The 21,012-nt window shown below is 24.1% G+C and overlaps 1 protein-coding gene across 9 annotated transcripts in view; it reads right to left on the bottom strand.

The window, feature by feature from the left end:
• Window positions 1–280: 280 nt before the first annotated feature.
• The window catches only part of Ntan1 (N-terminal amidohydrolase 1), a 47,715-nt gene continuing 26,983 nt past the window's right edge, over window positions 281–21,012 (bottom strand). For 8 of the 9 annotated variants that reach the window (XM_089179641.1, XM_089179643.1, XM_089179644.1 and 5 more), the window contains exons 4-9: window positions 4,175–4,362; window positions 2,884–2,949; window positions 2,202–2,384; window positions 1,716–1,924; window positions 1,126–1,287; window positions 281–934 (exon numbers count right to left, since the gene is read on the bottom strand). In XM_089179641.1, coding sequence (XP_089035767.1) covers window positions 809–934; window positions 1,126–1,287; window positions 1,716–1,924; window positions 2,202–2,384; window positions 2,884–2,949; window positions 4,175–4,361 — 933 coding nt within the window. In that variant the 5' untranslated portion in view covers window position 4,362 and the 3' untranslated portion in view covers window positions 281–808. Of the gene's footprint in view, window positions 935–1,125; window positions 1,288–1,715; window positions 1,925–2,201; window positions 2,385–2,883; window positions 2,950–4,174; window positions 4,363–8,739; window positions 8,830–21,012 lie in introns of those variants that run through there. The other variant, XM_089179648.1, reaches the window with a different exon arrangement.

The raw sequence follows: 21,012 nt of genomic DNA, 5'->3' as shown, positions 1-21,012 counted from the left end.
CATTTTTATTGTTTATGGCAAATACACGTGTTGAAATATTCGTTGTGCGAATGTGTTTTCTTTTCTTTTCTTTTTTTATATTTTTTTTTATTTATTTATTTATTATTACTATTATTAAGGAAAAAACAACAACCTCAAGAGAGAAAATAATTCTTTTCCCTTTCACAAATATTTTTTTTTTCTTTCTTTTTCCTTTTACCCATTTCGCATTTTAATTTGATGTATCTAACGAGTTTCAAGGTAGCACGTGTATGCGTGTAATGTGTATTTTATGCGTAACTATAATATTATTTTAATTTATTGATTGTGTTTGATATACAAACTTGACGATAAAGAGAAAGAGAGAGACAGAGAAAGAGAGAAAGAGAGAGAGAAAGAAAAAGAAATCATTTGTAATTTAAAGGTAATTTTTAATTAAAATCGTGTCTCTCTCTCTCTCTCTCTCTGTCTGTCTGTCTATTTCGCACTTTCGACACATGTTTTATTTTTTATTATTATTAATTATTCATTTCTAATTTTACTATTTAAAGTTGTTGTTGTTGTTATCATATACGTTATTTTAGTGGCTCGCAATTATTCATTGAAAAATAATAGTTTATCCTTCTTCTTTCACGATAGAGAGAGGTTGAAAAACAAAAACGAATGAAATAAAATTACAATAAAATAAAAATAAAAGTAAAAATAAAAACTGATGGATATTCGCGAGCATTAAATTAATCAATTAATTAATTTTCTTTTGTATGCTTCTAAGAAAATTGACGCTGAAGTTTTGCACGCACGTATATATATATATATATAAGTGCAATAATTAGTATCGTATCGGTTGCCAGACACCGGTTGCTTCATCCCGACGATAATAATGAGGCCTATTATCTCGGAAAACGGTAACAGCCGGAAATTGATTGTCCTGGATATATTTAAGCGTTGCTCGTATCTGAAATATAAAATGAAAAGAAGAACAGAATAAAAATAAAAAATAAAAAAAAAAAAAATGAAAAAAAGGAGCCCCATTTAACGAAAAAGTATTTTTTTTTAATATACATACAAATTTCATTGGATTATAAAAAAGGGGGGGAGAGGGGAGGGAGAGGGGAGGGGGGAAAGAATAAATAAATAAATAATCACCTGCGACGCAAAATGAGGAAGTTCAACTTCCGGTGACGTCGATAGATGTTGAAGGATGAATTGATCGGTTTGAGATAGCCAAAGGTCGACACCTCTCAAGGGATCGTAATTAAAGGGACCGATTCTAAGTAATCCCAGGTTGTAATCGTACACGTCGAGAACCTACAAATTTTCAAATATATATTATTATTATTATTTGTACAAATCAATTTGAAAATAAATATTCTTTATTGAATTTAATAAACGTCGAGTCGCGATTCGTGAATTATTCAACCGATTTATTATTTTGAATTCAACCACTTTTTAATCATATCCATCACTCACGTGTATATTTTGTTTTGTTTTTCTTTTAATTTAAATTTGTTTAAATATTTGTTTTTTTTTTTTCAGATTCTAACGTTTTGTTTTTCTATTTCATAATGTTGTCCAAGTTTAAAACAAAATGGCCAATTGAAAATTTGAAATTTGCATAAAACTCGTGCATATAATTGTATAATTATATTTCAATGTAGTGTACATATATATAAAAATGCGACATGTCTTTTTCATCATCATTTTTCTTTTCCATTTAGATAACAGCGCACATGCACCTGTTGACCTCCGGTTAACTGTCTGGCACACCTGAGCGGCTGATCGGGGCCCTTGTCAGGGAAGGTTGCAGGGAAGATCTCGCCGGTCTTCAAGTTCAATCCGATACCATAGATCACAGGCCAATGGATGCCACCTCTTACGGTGGTATTTAATTCACCGACACAGCACAACGTTAAGTCGATTTCGACGGGTTGTTTTTGAAAGGCAGCTTTTCCAAAAATACAAACATTAATTCGAATTATTAAATACAATTGTAATTGACATAGAATTAATAATATTTTTACTTCATAAATGACCTTAAATGAATTTAATTTGATTAACATGGTGTGTTTTTTTTATTTTCCCAATTAAAAAAAAATCAAAACAACACAACAACAATATATACAGAGATTTTTCCGTGATTTTTAATTTAATTGAAAAGAAAAGAAAAAAAGAGAGAGAGTTAAACTTGTTTTTTCTTTTTTTTGTTATAGTTGAATACTTACATAAAATATTATAAAACAATTCCTCGGAATAATTTCTTGGATCGGAATAACCACCGACCAACTGTAATTCTAAACGACCTTCCGGAAAGCCAATAGATAATTCTGTCACCCTTTGAATCATGGCGGCTGCGGCATCTTCCGTACCTGCGCCATCCAGGTGTGCCAAGGCTGATGCACCCGAACCTAACAAATTTAAATAATATAATATAATATAATATAATATTTACAATTTCTAATATGCTTTTATTTACAATTCTAATTAATTCTAATTTATATATTATACTTTTATATATATTCCGTCAATTTGAATAATTAATTATTATTCAATCCAATCTAAATGTAATATATATGTATATACATATATATATATATATATACACACACACATAGTGATTCATTTGAAATTATATAATCATATATTACGATGTGATTGATTTAAAAGAACATTATTTTTATATTTTATTTTTTTTTTTATACATTAGTAATACGTTAGAAATAAAAATTACTCTTATACATTTTAATATAATTATCATCTTCTTCTTCTTCTTCTTTTTTATTTATTTCAAATATAAGGGATAGATTATGTGCTTGTCGTTTTCTCCTTTCTCAATGGTATTTACATAAAGAGAAATATATCTATATATGTATGTGTATGCATGTATGTATAAAAGTATATACTCACCGGAATGCTTCACGACGACGATTATGCACGTAGTCATGTCGTCCGAGCCGAGGATGCTCACGTTCTCTGCGAAAGGAAAAGAAGAGGAGAGCACTTAGTACGGTGAATTCCAAAGTGGCTTTTCAAAGAGTATATATGTGTATGTATTATAAGCCATGGTAAAACCTATTTTCTCACGCTACTTGTGTACTTTGAAATAAAAAAAAAAAAAACATTAATAAAAAGTAAAAAAAATTGAAGAAAAATCCCCCCCCCCAAAAAAAGAAAAATATAAAAAAGGGATAGACAGATAGATAAATAAATAAATAGATAAGTAGACAAAACTAATATAAAATATAATTTTCTTATCTTCAATGATATATATGCGACGTTTTTATTTTTTATTTTTCAAATGTAATATATTATTTGTTGATTTTTTTTGTATTCTCTTTTTTTATATTAACACTATTCGCGGCTGACATATTTTTTCCTTTTTTAATACTGAGTACTGGAAAAAATAATGAATTATTTAAATATTATATTTAAATAATAAAATATAACAATATACTAAAATATAATTATTTAAATATTATATTGAAATAATTAAATATAAATTTAATATATAAAATTATATATATATATAATTATATATATATATATATATAAATTTATTTTTATAAAACTTTGAAAAGTTAAAATAACGTGAATCACGTCAGCAGAAATTAGGAATAGAACTTGAAAAGACGTGAATTTACGTCAGCGGTCGCGAATGTGTTAACAAAGTAATAATAATTAAGTATTATATATTTATATATATTATTCTATATATAGTATTTCATGTAAAGTATAATAATTATTATTATTATCTTGACTTGAAATTTCGTCATTTAGAAAAGAAATCATTAAAGTTTAACCCAATTTAATATAATCTTTTTAACAAAAGCAGGTTGCGTCAATATCTCAGCTTGATATCGCATTTAAATCGTCTTACCAATGTACGTTTCTTCATTTCGATATCATTTGAAATATATGTATATATGTATATATGTATATATGTATATATGTGAAGAGTTGTGCGCGAGAGTATTGGGTCAAGTTTTTAATTTTTTTTCTCTTTCTCTCTTTCTTTCTTTCTTTCTTTATCTCTTTTTATTATAATCTGTAAATTCTTCTCATTTTAGATAAACAATGACGAGTTAAAATACGAGTTAAATATTTTTATGAAAGTTTCTCGTTAACAACGTTCATCAGAAAATCATTAAAGAACATAATATTAATAATAATGATGATAAAAATATGATATTATACTAACTATCAACTGGTACAGTGGCTGCCATTTCTCGTTGTTGAACGTACAAAAGGCCGACAGGGCCCACCAATTTTGCAGGTATTGAGTGAAGTTGCGTTGCAGTCTCACGATATATAGGGTGTGACACGTACAACGATCTACTGTCCGTTGGGACATCTTCCTGAAGGACCCCGTTTAAAATCAACACCATTCTGAAACGATATACATACAATAAATTAATAATGCAATAAATTAAAATTATCAACAAAATTCTTGCACAAAAAAAAAGTTTATATGGATATAATATTAAGAATAAAAAAATTGGATATGAACATACATCATAGACATATTAAATTGCTGTGACTTGTAATATATTAGAAATGAAATTAAACATTGCGTATTTATTATATTATATAATTGTATTATATTATTTATATTTATTATATATTATATTATTATTAGATAATATAGTTTGTATTAGAGATTTTATATTTGTATTATATAATATAATTTGTATTAGATCAAATTTGTATTATATGATATAATTTGTATAAGATTATATTTGTATTATATAATATAATATTAAAATTGTATTATATTATTATTATATAATGTAATTTGTATTATATTATATATTTGTATTATATGGTTATTATATTATAAATTGTTTTATATTATTATATAATATAATATTATTATTATTATATAATTGTAATTTGTATTATATTAATATTTGTATATTATATATGTTTATTATATTATAAATTGTTTTATATTATTAATATTATATAATATGTTTTATTATTATTATTATATAAATATAAACTGTATTTTCCTTAATATATTTGTATTATATGTTTATTTCTATTATAAATTGTTTAATTTTATATTTTTAATAAAATATAAAATATTATATATTATTATAATCGCGACCTGCCAGGATTCGAACCCTCGATACCGTGAGAGAGAGTACGAGTCGGTAACTCTAGCAACGAGCTACAGATCATTATCATTGAATTATATACTATTATATAATATAAAATTAATTGTATTATATTATATTTGTATTATACGTTTATTATATCATAAATTGTTTTATAAATTGCATAATTGATTTGTAATATTTTTTTTGAAATATTAATAAAAGAAAAAAATGCACAAGCAGTGTTCACCCTAACACATTTATATATATATATATTCTATAAAGGGGAGTGAATGGTGGGTGGTGTGGTAGGAAGAGGAGTCCCCAGAGTCCTCCTTGTTAACACGATTAAACACAACGGAACGGTCGACACGGGTTGGCACGAGTGCCAACAATGCCTGGGTTGTCTGTGATCTTCGATCTCTTGATCCTGTTACCGCCTTTGTCATAATGCCTCGTGTATAGATCGTGCACCCAGATAAATCGCGCGAGGACTTCATTGTGAAGAAGAAGAAGAGGGTTTATATATGTGTATTATATATATATATATATATACGATAAATGTTACGGGAGGTCGGTGAAATATCATGGAGAGGGGAGGAGGATAAACCAATCGCATTCAAAGAATTACTCTTTTTTCCTTTTTTTCCCTAACCTCTCTTTTTAATAACATTTAATAAATAAATAAATAAAAAAATAAATGTAATGGTTAATTAATTTTATGTATATATGGAGAGGAGAGTGTGTAAAAAGGTGTGTTATTTAAATAAATATATATATCAAATGTTTAATATCATATTTTGAATACTTTATAATTAGTGGTCTTCATATTGTTTTCCACGGAATTCCTACGGGTTTCACGTAACTTTAATCAAGGTTTTACGAATTTCTCTTTTTCTTTTTAGACATATTCCTATCGTTTGTTTTGTAATTTTGTATTAAGTTTGAGTTTTGATTAAAGTAGTACATAAGAAATGAATTGGAGGTTATTCAAATACAAAATGGCGTAATATTTTTAAGTTTTTTCAAAATACATATGTCGAGTTATTACATACTGCATCGTATATTTGTATAATTATATTATACAAACAATGAATATATATTTATTATTAAATTTATTGATATTATAACGCGATTAGAAAAATAAATAAATGAAAAAGCAAAATGAAAATGAAAAAGCAAAAAATATAAATACGGAAATACGCGATATTAAAAGCTAGTTCGATTCAATTCCGATATGCAAAAATAAAAAAATAAACATCGACTGACGCGAATGCATAATTGAAAATATGCGTGACGTTTGTTTTCGATTATCGAAGAATATACGAAATTAAAATCTCGATAATTAACTATCGAAAGATCGGGAAAATCTTGCGAGAATAGAAAAGAATTAATAGAAAAAAAAAAGAAATTAATTTAAACAAAACAATTAAATAAGCAGGATTTATCATAAAAGTCGAGTAAAAAAAAAAATGAAAATAAAATAGATAAATTTATAAATTGATAGAAAGAAAGATTGTTATGTTTAAATAATATAAATAGGAAGATAAAAAAAAAATAAGAAAATAATAAAGATCATTATTTCATTTGACGATAAAACTTGTATCCCACAAGTGTGGTAGTAAGTATGGTGTTGCTTAGGTTTTAAAATAGATGTGTTTCTCTCTTTGAAAACAGATGTGTTTTTAGCGAGTCGTATAGCGACAATTTTAAAAAAACAGGTTTACTACATTTGTCCATTTATTTTGTTCTTATCTAATTATATCTTTTCTACATTTCTTTCCTTTTTTTTTTTTAATCAATGTAAATATAAATAAATAAATAAATAATATCTTGTAGAAAAGATAAGTAAAAAAAAAATTTAATAAAAAATCAATACTACTACTACTACGATGAAAATTCAAATTCAAATTCAAATAAAACACGTGTCGATCTTCATCGATCATTCAAATTATATATATATATATATATATATATATATATATATATATATATATATGTATATAATTTGTAGTATATATAGTACAATATGTATATGTATATATTATTATATAGTATACTATAGTATAGTAGTATAGTATAGAATAGTAATGGCGGGATTTGGTATTTGCGAAAATGAACTTTCGAGTTCCTAATGCCAATTATTAATAATAATAATAATAATAGTACTATTTTATGTATATATAGTATTATATAATTCTATAAATATACTATATAATATTAATATAATATACTATATTATATATATATATATATATATACTATATATTATATAGTATACAATATAATGTTATATACAGTATACAATATATAATATTATATAGTACTATATTAGTAGTAATATTAGTACTCGTAGTAGTAGTATATTAGTAGTAATATTAACACTATATTATAGTAAAGCTATATATAGTACTTTATTATATATAGTAAAGTAGTAATATATATATATATAAAGTATACTAATATATAGTACTATATTAGTAGTAATATTAGTACTAGTAGTAGTAGTATATTAGTAGTAATATTAATACTATATATAGTAAAGTAGTAATATATATAAATAAAGTATACTAATATATTACTTTATATATATACTTTTTAAAGCTATATATAGTACTTTAGTATATATAGTAAAGTAGTACTATATATAAAGTATACCAATATATAGTACTATATTAGTACTATATATATAATATAGTAGTAGTATAATATTATATAGTACTATATTATATACTATATTATATATATACATGTAATACTAATATATATATGTGCACAGTATGTTACGTATATTTGTTTCATTAATTTTTCATGTATAGTATCTATGTATTATAGTACGTCACACAAATCTAATTAGTATTCTATAAACAGAAGGAAATATGGCAACATAATTACAGGTTGTGCTTTTGATAGTACAGTAAGATTATAAAAAATTGTTCCTTTTATACACCTTATGCGAACATTATATTATGGTAATTTGTATTAAAACATGACTATTTCATTGTGTAATTTCTTTCATCGACGTAACACGTTCAATCTATGTATATATGTATATATTTTGAGAAATTTTTCGTATCTTTCGTATGAAAAAAAAAAAAAATTTGAAGATATGTCGACAATTTTGTATGATTAAAGTATTATTTTTAATATTTATCGAGAATACAAAAAAGAAAAGGAAAAAAAGAATAAAAATACAAGAAAATAAAATGAAAAAAAATGTAAATGCGAGAAATTGAAAATTTGGAAGAAACGAGACAGAGAAAGAAAGAGAGAGGGAGAAAGAGAGAGAGAGAGAGAGAGAGAGAGAGAGGGAGACCTTGGAAAGATAAATTTCTTTTCTTTATTCCTTTCGTGATCTTTTTTAAGAACGTTTTATCGTTCGTAACAAGAACACACATAAGTTCTCGAGATCTTCTAGAAAGAGAAAATATACTTTGGAACATGCTGACGAGAAACGATAAAACTCAAGAGAAAAACAATATTATTAATGTAGTCTTACGATATGATATTTATTCTTTATTTTTTGTTGTTATTTTTCAAACGATAATTAAACGATTATTTTACAAAATATCAAAAATAAAACTTACGTCGATTTAAATTTCTTAATAAAAATAAAATAAAATAAAATAAAAAACAATAAAAAAGAAAATTCGAGATGAATTTTTACCTGTCTCTGTTTGTTTCTTTCCACCTCCACCATCCACCACCACCACCTCTTACTTCTATTCTTATACTTCTTTCTTTTTGTTTTCTTCAATATATATATATATCTATATATGTATGTATGTATAAAAGAAAAAACAAAATAAGAAAGAAAATTGAAGTTACACCCGTTATATGATTTTATTTCTCTTTCTTATTAATTACGATTTATGATATTTTTGATTTAAAAACTTATCAACGTTTATGAAAAATATAACAAAATATATATTGCTCTTTACTTCCTGTTATTTTATATATTAAATAATAATAATAATAATAATAATAATAATAATAATAATAATAATAATAATAATTATAAAAAATATATTACGAATCAATAGAAATGTAATATATCGATACACAAAATTACAATTTGAAAAAAGTATGTTGTATAAAATTAATTTCGTTGTATAATCGTCGTCAAATTTGCATATAATTAAACGACACTTTTATTTGCATATATACATAATATATGTATATATACATAATATATGTATATATACATAATATATGCAAATAATTTTAATTTACATATTAACGATAATAAAAAATTCACAAAATGTATTTTTTCTTTTTTTTTAAATTAAAAACACGCGCGTTCGCGTTTGTTTCACTTTTCATCAATTACATTAGATTAGATTTTTAATAATATCAAAAATTGTTTAACAAATATATATATATATACATATATATATGTTTTAAATAATTGATATTAAATTATTAAGAAAATATCGTGTAAATGTTTTTAACAATTAACAAATATTAAATGAAATCAATTAAAAAATGACTTAAAATTATAAAAAAATGCAAAAAATTGTTGAACAAGCGCACAAACGAATGAACGAACGAATAAACGAATGAACGAATGAACGAACGAACGAACACAAGAAAACAAAGTAAAGCGAACGCGATTTGATCGATCGATTGATCGATTGATCAAGGATCTAACGGCAGAAAGAAGACTAAAAGGATCGATCAACTACGAAGAAGAGAACGACGGTGTTTTCCATCAAACGAGTATAGTCATTGGCGTCACTTGACGACCGACATGTTTAACAAATCGCAATAATTATGGCTTCCCTTATCAGTCAGTAAGTTGATTGGTTGGTCGTTTCGATGCGAGTTTACTTGGTGGGATGGTTTTAAATCCGACCAAGTGACCAATCGAACTTCTTTTTAACGATCTGATTATTTCACATCAACAAATACATTCATAAACATATATATATATATATATATATATATATATATATATTTATGTGTGTGTGTGTGTGTGTGTGTGTGTGTGTGTGTGTGTGTGTGTGTGTGTGATATGTGAATAATATCAAGAGTAGGAAAAAAAAATAACATGTTTGGATCAACTTTAATAACGTGTTTGTGTAAAATAGATTTATACAAGATTTACAATTATATATTTGTGTAGTACTTACTTTAATAAGTATTATGTTGTTTTGGATAATAATTTAACTTTGTTTTTTTGGGGGGAGGGGGATAAATATTAAATAATAAAAATTTCAAACACATTTTATTTCAAATTGATCGGTGTACGAATACTTTTCACACACACTGTATAAATATAATTATTATAGAAGAATAGAAGCTTATTTTTCAGGTATACCCCTTTAGGGTGTTTACCCCGAAGGCCCCCCCGCTACATGTTCGTTCCCCTTGACAATATACTTAATTCTAATTATACCCTAATATAATATTAGATATTAATATTAACAATAAATATAATTATTAGATTAATATTATTAATATATATTTTAATATATATAATATTATATAAAATATATTAATATTAAATTAATTTTAATTAAATTAAAATATATATAATGAAATAAAATATAATATATAAATATTAAATATTATATATAATATTAAAATTATATATTATAAAAATATAATTATATAATATATAATATTATTTAAATTATTATTTAAATTATATATATATATATATATATATATATATATATATATATATATATATATATATAATATTATAATAATACAAAAATATTATATAATATATAATACTATTTAAATTATAATATTATATTATAATGTATAATATTATTTAAATTATAATATTATTATATTATATGTATATTATAGTATTATATTATAGCAATATTCCATAGAATGTAAGGAATAGAGCACATAAGTTAAATGAAGTATATATGTTATTGTTTAGTATTGTTTTATATTGTTTATATGTTCTATATTGTTAATGTTTATTATTTAATACTATATTAGGGCATAATTAGAATTAAGTATATTGTCAAGGGGAACGAACATGTAGGGGGGCCCTTCGGGGTAAACACCCTAAAAGGTGTTACCTGAAATAAATAAACTTCTTCTTCTATAGCAATATTCCATATTTATATATATTAATATATTATAATATTATAATGTTATATGTATATTATATTATTATTATATATTATACTAGATAATAATATAATAATATTATTTAAATTATAATAACATTATATTATTATATATAATATTATAATATTATTATATTATATTTATGTTATAGTAATACATTATAATATTATTATAGCATTACAGTATTATATGAGTATAATAAGAAAAAATACTGTGTGTGTGTGTGTAAGACATATTATTTATTAGCCAATATAACGGATATATAAAATAAATTGTTGCATTTATATTTATTTTCTCTCAAATAAATTGAAGTGTTATTTTGAAAGAAAAAAAAAAAAGGAAAAATGAATTTATTCAAATGAAAAGTAATACCTTTATTAAGTTTAACATTGCAAGCAAGTGGTTGCAAAACGTAACACCTATGGGATACCTACTTACTTATTTACTTACTTGCTTGGTTAGTCTGTTGCTTACTTACTTACTTACTTACTTACTTGGTTGGTTGGTTGGTTGGTTGGTTACTTACGATAGTAATCTTTCTAGGCAATTATTCTCTCGTGGAAAATTACTTACACGAGAGGAGAGGTTGTTTCACTGTGACACGAAAACTATCGTAGTTCTTATCGAACGTACGAGCAAATTCAAGCGAGGAATGAATCGTCCTACACCAAGAGGATTATACGCTTTAATTATCCTTCCAATAAACTATTGATATATTCCATGAAAAGGAAGAGAAAATTCAATAAAAATAAGTAAATAAATAAAAGGAAACAACAAAAGAAGAAAAAAATCAAATTCCCCTATAACTTTTTCGAATACTTACTTATCTCCTCGTAATTTCATAAAATTTTATACTTTGCATGACGTTCACTCTCTCTCTCTCTCTCTCTCTCTCTCTCTCTCTCTAGCAACATTCTCTTTCTCTCTCTCTCTCTCTCTCTCTCTCTCTTGCAACATTCTCTTTCTCTCTCTCTCTCTCTTTCTCTTTTTATTTTACTGATTTTTTAAAAATATATATCTTTCTTTTTTTTTCGGTTGCATTTTCTATCTTTTTCCTTTTTTTTTTTTCTTCCTTTACATCTCTTCGTATCTTCAAGCACGCGAAACATTTTCTTGGAATTGCGATTATCCACCACATGAGTCATACTATCAACTCGTTTCGAATACATGAAATATTTTTAACGTATTTTTATTTTATTTTATTTTATTTTATTTTATTTTATTTTATTTATATAGAAATTACTCGATAAGAGAGAGAGAGAGAGAGAGAGAGAGAGTAAGAAAAATGTTAATAAAGTTTACAAAAATATATATATATATATATATATATAAGAATATGTGAATCCGATAATATGTTCCAATTCTTTAGATATTGTACCAATACATTCATTTTCTTCATTATAATATATGACAGGGAATTGATTGACGTCAATACCGAAAATTTTACATCGAGTATATCATTGAATCAGAAGGCAAAAGAGAAAAAAGAAAAAGAAAAAAAGAAAAAAAAAGAAAAAAAGAAAAAGAATGGCTGTTTATCGTCGATCGAAGTCCGCCATTTGCATAACTTCTATGTTACGTATACAGAAATGAATAAAAAAAAAAAAAAGAACAGAAAAAAAAGAAGAAGATATAACTACATAAATATATTAGATGTGATGGATTAATTCGTGTTGACATTTTTTTTTTAATAATTTATTTTTTCTTTTCTTTTTTCTCTCACGCGATAAATTTCATATTTATTACTTATTAATATAATCATACATTTTTATAATGCATTATTATTATTAAAATAATGAATAATTATGTTGACGATGAAATCTTGTTTATTAAAAAACAATTGCAAACGATTATTAAATAACATTCAAATTGAAGTTATAAATAATAATTTAATTAACACCCTTTGAGTTGTTGAATACTGTAACCTAAAATATTTTGTATAAACGGAATTGTTTATTATTATATTAGATTCTAATAACAAATTAAAATATAATATAAAATAATAATAATAATAATAATATATTATTTATAATATATAATAAAATATATATAATATTTATAATATTATATTATAAATATAATATATAATATTATTTTTATATATTAAATATTATATATATAAAATATAATTATATTATAATAAATATGAAATTATAATAATATAATTATATATAAATATATGATAATATTAATATTAATAATATTAATATTAAATAATAAAGATATTATTATTTTTTATAAAATAAAATAATATAATAATATTATATATATAAATATATATAAAAATTTAATATTAATATAAATATATTTTTTATTATATATATATATAATAAATAATAATAATATAAAATATTAAATAATTAAAGTTTTTCTTTATAAATATAATTGAATATAATTAATAAAAACATTACACATTATTTTACATTAATATGAACAAATACAAATGCGTCAATAGACCACTCTGATAATTTTTAATAAACGCAAATATGCGTTCATAGTATTCAAAAGGTTAATTATAAATATGTTATTATTATTATTATTATTATTTTATATAAGGGATGTTAAGGGTGGTGATTCATGATCGTCGAAGAAAATCCAAAGACGGGACCTACAATCTTTTACAATGGATTTTGAAGAGTGTAATTTTCGATGGCAACAATGGCCGAGTATGCTCACCATGGCGTATAATCTTGTCATATATATATATATATATATACCCATGGAATCGGCGTGCTTCTAATTTTCCGTGCACCATGGGAATCCTCTGTTTTAATACTTGTGTGTGTTGTGTGTTCTATTACTCACTCTTTCGAAAACAAGAATATTTTAAAAGAATAGAAAAAGAAAAAAAGGGTATCACACACAAATATGGGAAAGAACGAAAGGAAGAAAATTGTTTGAAATATCACAATTTGTCCTTGATAAAAATATCCTTTTTCCTATGACGACAACCATGATGATGACAATGATGATGATGGTGATGATGATGATGATAATTATTATTATTATCAGGATAATGGTTATTCATTTTTTTTGCAATAAAGATACTAATTTATAAAGATAATATATTATTATTATTATTATTATTATTAATAATATTAATAATATATATATAAGATAATATTATAATATTATATATATTACATATAAATATATAAAATATTTATTAATTATATATATATATAATAATTATATAATATTATATTATTATATTAATATATTAATATATTATAATATTAGTATAATTTTATATAAATATAATATATATTATAATAAATAAATAAATATTATATTAATATAAATAATATAATAATATATTATAATAAATTTTAATATTAATATATGTAGATAGTATTATAATATTACATAAAATACAAAAATTTATATATATATTGTATGTATATTGTTATATATTCAATTATACTTATATATTATATATAAATACATAAATTATAATATATATAAAATTAAATATATAAATTGTTCTTTATATAATGTATATTATGTATATATAATTATGTTGTATATACTCATATAAATGATAAATTATTTTAAATAAAAACTATAATAGAAATTGGAAAATGATCAAAGAATAAAATCATTAAAAAATATTAAAATTATTTTTAATTATCTTGGAAAAATTATTGTACCTTTTTTATTATTATTATTATTGTTGTTAAATTAAAAAATAAACAGATGAGAAAAAGAAGGCTATCGTTATGCCTTTCAAGGTATAGTGCATTATTTAGAATAGGTGATCTTACTTGCAAGTAAGATTCTTTACCGAGATCGGTTCTTTAATCAGATGTAAAAAGATTTTTTATTTTTTATTTTATTTATTTTTTTTGTTTTTTTGTTAAGTTCCGTCAGAGAATCTGTACTGTAGAGTCTTGGTCGTTGCTGTGCTTTCATGTACGAGAGATTGAATAAAAAAATATAGAGAAAGAGATGCATACACACACACACACACACATATATATTTATGTATATATATACAGGGTGAAGGTCACAAATTTCTAGGTAGATCAAAATGATTCAAATAATTTTTTCAATTAATTATTATTTATTATTTGAAAAATATTGAGAATTATTTTAATGAACTTAACAATTTTATTAATTATTTTGTTTTTGTTGTTGTTGTTGTTATATTTGTAAGAAAAAAAAAAAAAAATTCAATTTAAATGTCTAAAAATCCAATTAATATTTAAATTATATAAATTATAAATGTTTTGTTTAACGTTTTCATTTAAAAATAATTATTCTGAATTTATCTGTTAGATAATTTTATACATTCATCAAAATGAGTTTAAAATGAATTAAATGATTTCGTCAAATTTTCAACATTTTTTTTTTTTATATCCATAATGAAATTAACCACCCCATGTACAATAATTATGAGATATGATGTGTCAATGAAATAAAAAAAAAAAAAAAAGAAATTCATCTTAAAAGTAATATATTAATATTGAATATAAAGCTATGAGTTTTCGATCTATTTATTCGAAATAGTTGACCTATCTAGAAACTTTTGATGCACCCTGTATATATCAAGGAAAGAAGAAGAAGAAGAAGAAAGAAAAAGATAGAGATAGAGTGAGGAGAGATGCTATCGACGACGTTAACGTTTCGTATACGTTTAAAACCTTTTTCCATTGCGGTTCTCTCTTCGGTCAGATTCTATCGCGACCATCGCTCTTTTCTCTTTTCTCATTTTCTTTTCTTCCTCTTCTTCTTCTTCTTCTTCTTCTTCTTCTTCTTCTTCTTCATCGTACTCCTTGTAATCGTCCTTAGACGTTTTTCTTCTACCTTCATCTTCATCTTCTTCATCTTCTTTTTCCTCTTCTTCATCCTTTTCATTTTCATCATCATCTTCTTCATCTTTTTCATTTTCATTATCATCTTCTCCATTTTCTTCTTCATCTTCTTAATTTTCATTTTCTTTTTCATATTATTCATTTTCTTCTTCATCTTCTTCATCTTTTTCATTTTCATCTTCATCTTCTTCATCTTTTTCGTTTTCTTCTTCATCTTTTTCTTTTTCTTCTTCATCTTCTTTATTTTATTCTTCATCTTTTTCATCTTCACATTTTCATATTGAACTTGTTCATTTTCTACTTCATAATTTTCATATTTTTCTTCTTCTTCATCGTTTTGTTCGTCTTCTTTGAAAGCAACAAAGTAAAAAGAAAAAAAAAGAGATAAAGGATTCGTTCTTCCATCGAAGGATCGAAGGATCGATCGAACGATAGATCGACCTCGCTTGATGATCATCTATCTGTCTCGGTAAAATATATTTTCTTTTTATTTCTTTACATCATTTTTCTCTTATCTGTGATTCTAAAAAAAAAAACCTTGTCTCTGAATGATCAGAGATGATTTTTTTATCTTATCTTATCTTTCTGCATAAGTTATTTCTTTTTTTTTTATTTTCCTTTAAATTTCTTCGCATGATCATTTCGTAAATCATTTTTTATTCTTTTCTCATAATCCATTTATATTTATTTATTTATTTATTTATTTATTATTTTTTCTAAATTCTTTTGTGATTTAGTAGGAAGATGAATTGGATTTTTTTTAAGAAGATGAATTTGATTTTGTAAGAAGATGAATTTGATTTTTTTAAGAAGATAAATTTGATTTTGTTGTAAGAGGATGAATTTGATTTTGTAAGAAAATGAATTTGATTTTGTAAGAAAATGAATTTGATTTTGTAAGAGGATGAATTTGATTTTGTAAGAAGATGAATATAAAATGATTAATGTGTTTTTTGTTTCCCTGTTTCATCCAAAAAAAGGAAAAAAAAAAAATGATATTTCAAGATAATCCAAAATTTATGAATACATTTAGATAATTTTTATTTCGCATTTTCTCGATTAACATCTTACACATCATTCTCGTTAAATATGATAATATAACGAGAACGAATTCAAAAATAGATAAATATATATATACATACATACACGTGATAGACAAAAATTATGGGGGGAAAAAATAAGAAGAAGAAAAAGAAGAAAGGATGTAAAAAAAAAAAAAAAAAAAATAAATAAATCATTGAGATAAAATGAATGAGTTACAAGCGTACAAATATATTCCAAGTGAAGATAAATCAAGTAGATAAAAAGACTATATAAAAAAAAAAACAGAAAAAAATTAAAATGAAATAAAATAGAAAGAAAAAAAACACGTCAAGAACTATTTGTTTCAAAATTGTTTAATGCAAATGGTATTAATAATGTAAAATATGAGAAAGAAAAAGAAAAAGAGAAAGAGAAAGAGAAAGAGAAAGAGAAAGATAAAAAGAGGGATGAAATAATTTGAAGATAAAAGATAAGAGGTAAACTCGTAGATAAGAGACATGTGTGTGTGTGTGTGCTGGGTTTGCAATTGGTTCCACCCTTTTTCGTATAGTCAGAATTATCGAGAGATATCGATCGAGAATTAAAGAGAAAATTCCAGAGAGATAGAGAGAGAGAGAGAGAGAGAGAGAGAGATAAAAAGAATGTGTAAGTGTAAGAAAAGAGGAGATGAACAAGAGATAAAAGTTTACAAAATATAAATCATTTCAAAAGAATTGTAAAAAGTTTATAAAGAAGAAATAATATAAGAAGAAGAATAAGAAGAAAAAGAAGAAAAAGAAGAAATGTAAGAAGCAGAAGCAAAAGAAGAAGAAGAAGAAGAAGAAGAAGAAGAAGAGTAAAAGTAAGAAGCAAAAAGAAATGAGTAAAACAAAACTAAGAACAAAAAATAAAAAATAAATAAATAAATAAATAAAAACAAGAAAACAGAAGAAGAAGAAGAAGAAGAAGACGGATATGGTCGAGACATGGTATAAAGACGGAACCGGCTATGAAAAATAGAAAGATACAACATTACCATGGTGTATATATGAAGAAAGAGACGTAGGGATGATTTGAGATGGTGGGAGGTTATATACCGGGTGGGGGTGGGAAGGAACACAACACAACACAACACAACACAACACAACAGAAACCCAACAGAAGAGAAGAGAAGAGAAGAGAAGAGAAGAGAAAAGAAGAGAAAAGAAGAGAGTAGAGCAAAGTAAAGAGTAAAGGTAAAGAAGAAACGAAGTGAAGAGAAGAGAGAAGAGAAGAAAAGAAAAGAAAAGAAAAGAGTGAACAGAACAGAAAAGAGGAGAAGAGAAGAGAAGAGAAGAGAAGAGGAGTGGAAACTGGCGGAGCCCTTCGTGACCGTAATCGGCAGAGTAGGAGAATCCAAAGGACGAGAGAGATGGAGGTGGATGAAGAAGGGGGTGTGGAGGTGGAGGTGGAGGCTGAGCGAGAGGATCGAGCCACACGGAAATCCACTTGAAAAGTAGCCATTACCTTAATTATTGGCCTTTCTAAGAGCTCTCCGTGCTTGCTCGCTTGCTCGCTTGCTTGCTTGCTTGCTTGCTAGCCCTCAGGATATATACAGGGTGAGGCACTTCCATTTTTATATTTTCATTTAACTTCGTCAAAATCTAATACTATTACATATATATATATAAGTATATATTAGGATACTATAAGGATATATTAGGATATATTACATATATACATTATACTATTATATATGCTATATACTTTATTTATTATATATATATATTGTGTTATATATTAGGATACTATAAAGATATATTAGGATATATTAGGATATATTATATATATATATAAGTATATATATAATACTATTATATATAATATAATATATATAATAATATATAGTATATAATGTAATATAGTACTATATATAGAATAATATATATAATAATATATAATAGTATATAGAATATATAATATAATATAGTACTATATATTATATATAATATAATAGTAGTAGTAGTTATGTAATATATGTAATATATAATAGTAGTAGTGTATATATTATATATAATGTATAATATATATAGACGTGTTTTTTTTTCCAAGTTATATATATATGTAATAGTATTCCTAATAAAATAATACACAAAAGATTAACTTAAGATTTGCACTTCATGTGTGGAATCATATTTAAGTATTATCAATTATTTCTTTTATTTATTTCGATCTTTCATTCTTTAATTTCATTATTGTCTAATTAAAAGTTCATTGAATGAACGGATTCAATGAATAAACGATTATTAGAATAAACGATGAGTAGCATTTAAATTCATCAATGATTTATGCGTTTATCAATGACTCACGTGTCTAGAGAAAATCATATATACATATATAGATATATATATATACTCATAACTCATGTGTGTGTACGGAATTGTCAATTGATGATTTATCTCTATTACCTTGCATACTCAATTTTTATTATATTTATAATATATTAAAATTTATTTTCATTATTATTTTATATATATATATATATATATATATATATATATATTATTAAAAATAATATATATAATAATATATAATAATAATAAAATATATAATAATATATATATTTAGTATGCAAGGTATTATTAATATCAATATTGTTATATTGTATTATATATTGTTAATTTATATTTATATTATATTTATATTATATTAATATTGTTTTATTGTATTGTATATTGTTAATATTTATTAAAGATTAAAGAAGATCTAACACTTTTAATATAAAATCTACCACACAACGAAATAATTAAAAATATATATATATAAATATAAAAATTGTATTATATAAAAAAACAAACTAACACAATTCAAATCGTTCAATTTGATCATTTTTCATTTTTCATATTTTATTTTATTTTTTTTTAAATATCCAATTACTTTAATTAGAGTTAGAAAATAGGGAAATAGAAGTGAAGTTGGTATTAGAGAGGTAGCGTATAAGAGACAGCGACGAAACGACAGGCTTATCTCTCCAATGTTCATTCCTTTAAAGGAACATAATTTAGTACCAGCATTCCAGAAACCCTTTATCGGTTCCCACTTTCCTTTTTTTTTTTTTTTATCCTTTTTCTTCCTCTTCTTCTTCTTCTACGTTTCTCTAACGATTACTCGCAGAATGCACGCCAAGAACCCGTCCCTTTTTATTTCTATCTCTCTTTCTCTTTCATACGAGTATACACATTTTATATATTCTTGTGTGTGTGTGTGTGTGTGTGTGTGTGTGTGTGTGTATGAGTTTCTTATGTGTGTGAAATTCTTCCTATCTTTCTCTGTTTTTCTCTTTCATATGAGTACACACACACGCACACATACGAGTACATTTACAGCTGTGTATTTATGTATGTATTTATGTGATGTATGTGTGTGTTGTAATATGTGTTTGCAAGTATGTGAAGTTTTATGTATTTCTATCTCATTCTATTGGTTCCTATACTTTCCATTTTTTTCTTCTTCTTTCATACGAGTGTACGTACATATGTATGAGTATAGACTCATGTGTATGTGTTTAAGCATGTGCGTATATGATGCAAGTTAGGCACGCGTAATTACACACGCGGGATGCACCAACCGCGGTTATTTATTTAAGTGTGCAAAAGGGCCGCGCGACTATCCCTTTCTCTTTCTCCCTTCAACCCTTTTTTTCTCTCTATCTCTCTTTCTCTTTCTTGGTGTGTGTATGTGTATGTGCGTATGTGGATGTGGATGTGCGTTCTAATGGTCAGGTAATTTTCATTGAAAACTTCGAAGGGTAGAACAACACCCATTCGATTTCTTGGGAATTTTTATGTTTATTTTTTTTTGTTAATTATTCTATTTAACAAATATCTATAATAATAATAATAATAATAATGATAATAATAATAATAATAATAATAAAAATATCACGTGTGCAGATTACAAGTGTTTGAAGTGAAACCTTTTTAAAAACCAAACTTCGAGAGAATAAATTCAATGCAGAGTATCAGGAG

This window comes from Polistes dominula, unplaced genomic scaffold (assembly GCF_049000335.1).
Source record: "Polistes dominula isolate Pdom_NZ unplaced genomic scaffold, Pdom_raw_medaka contig_27, whole genome shotgun sequence".
In the NCBI taxonomy this organism is placed as follows: Eukaryota; Metazoa; Arthropoda; class Insecta; order Hymenoptera; family Vespidae; genus Polistes; species Polistes dominula.
This window is presented reverse-complemented; position numbering and strand designations above follow the sequence as displayed.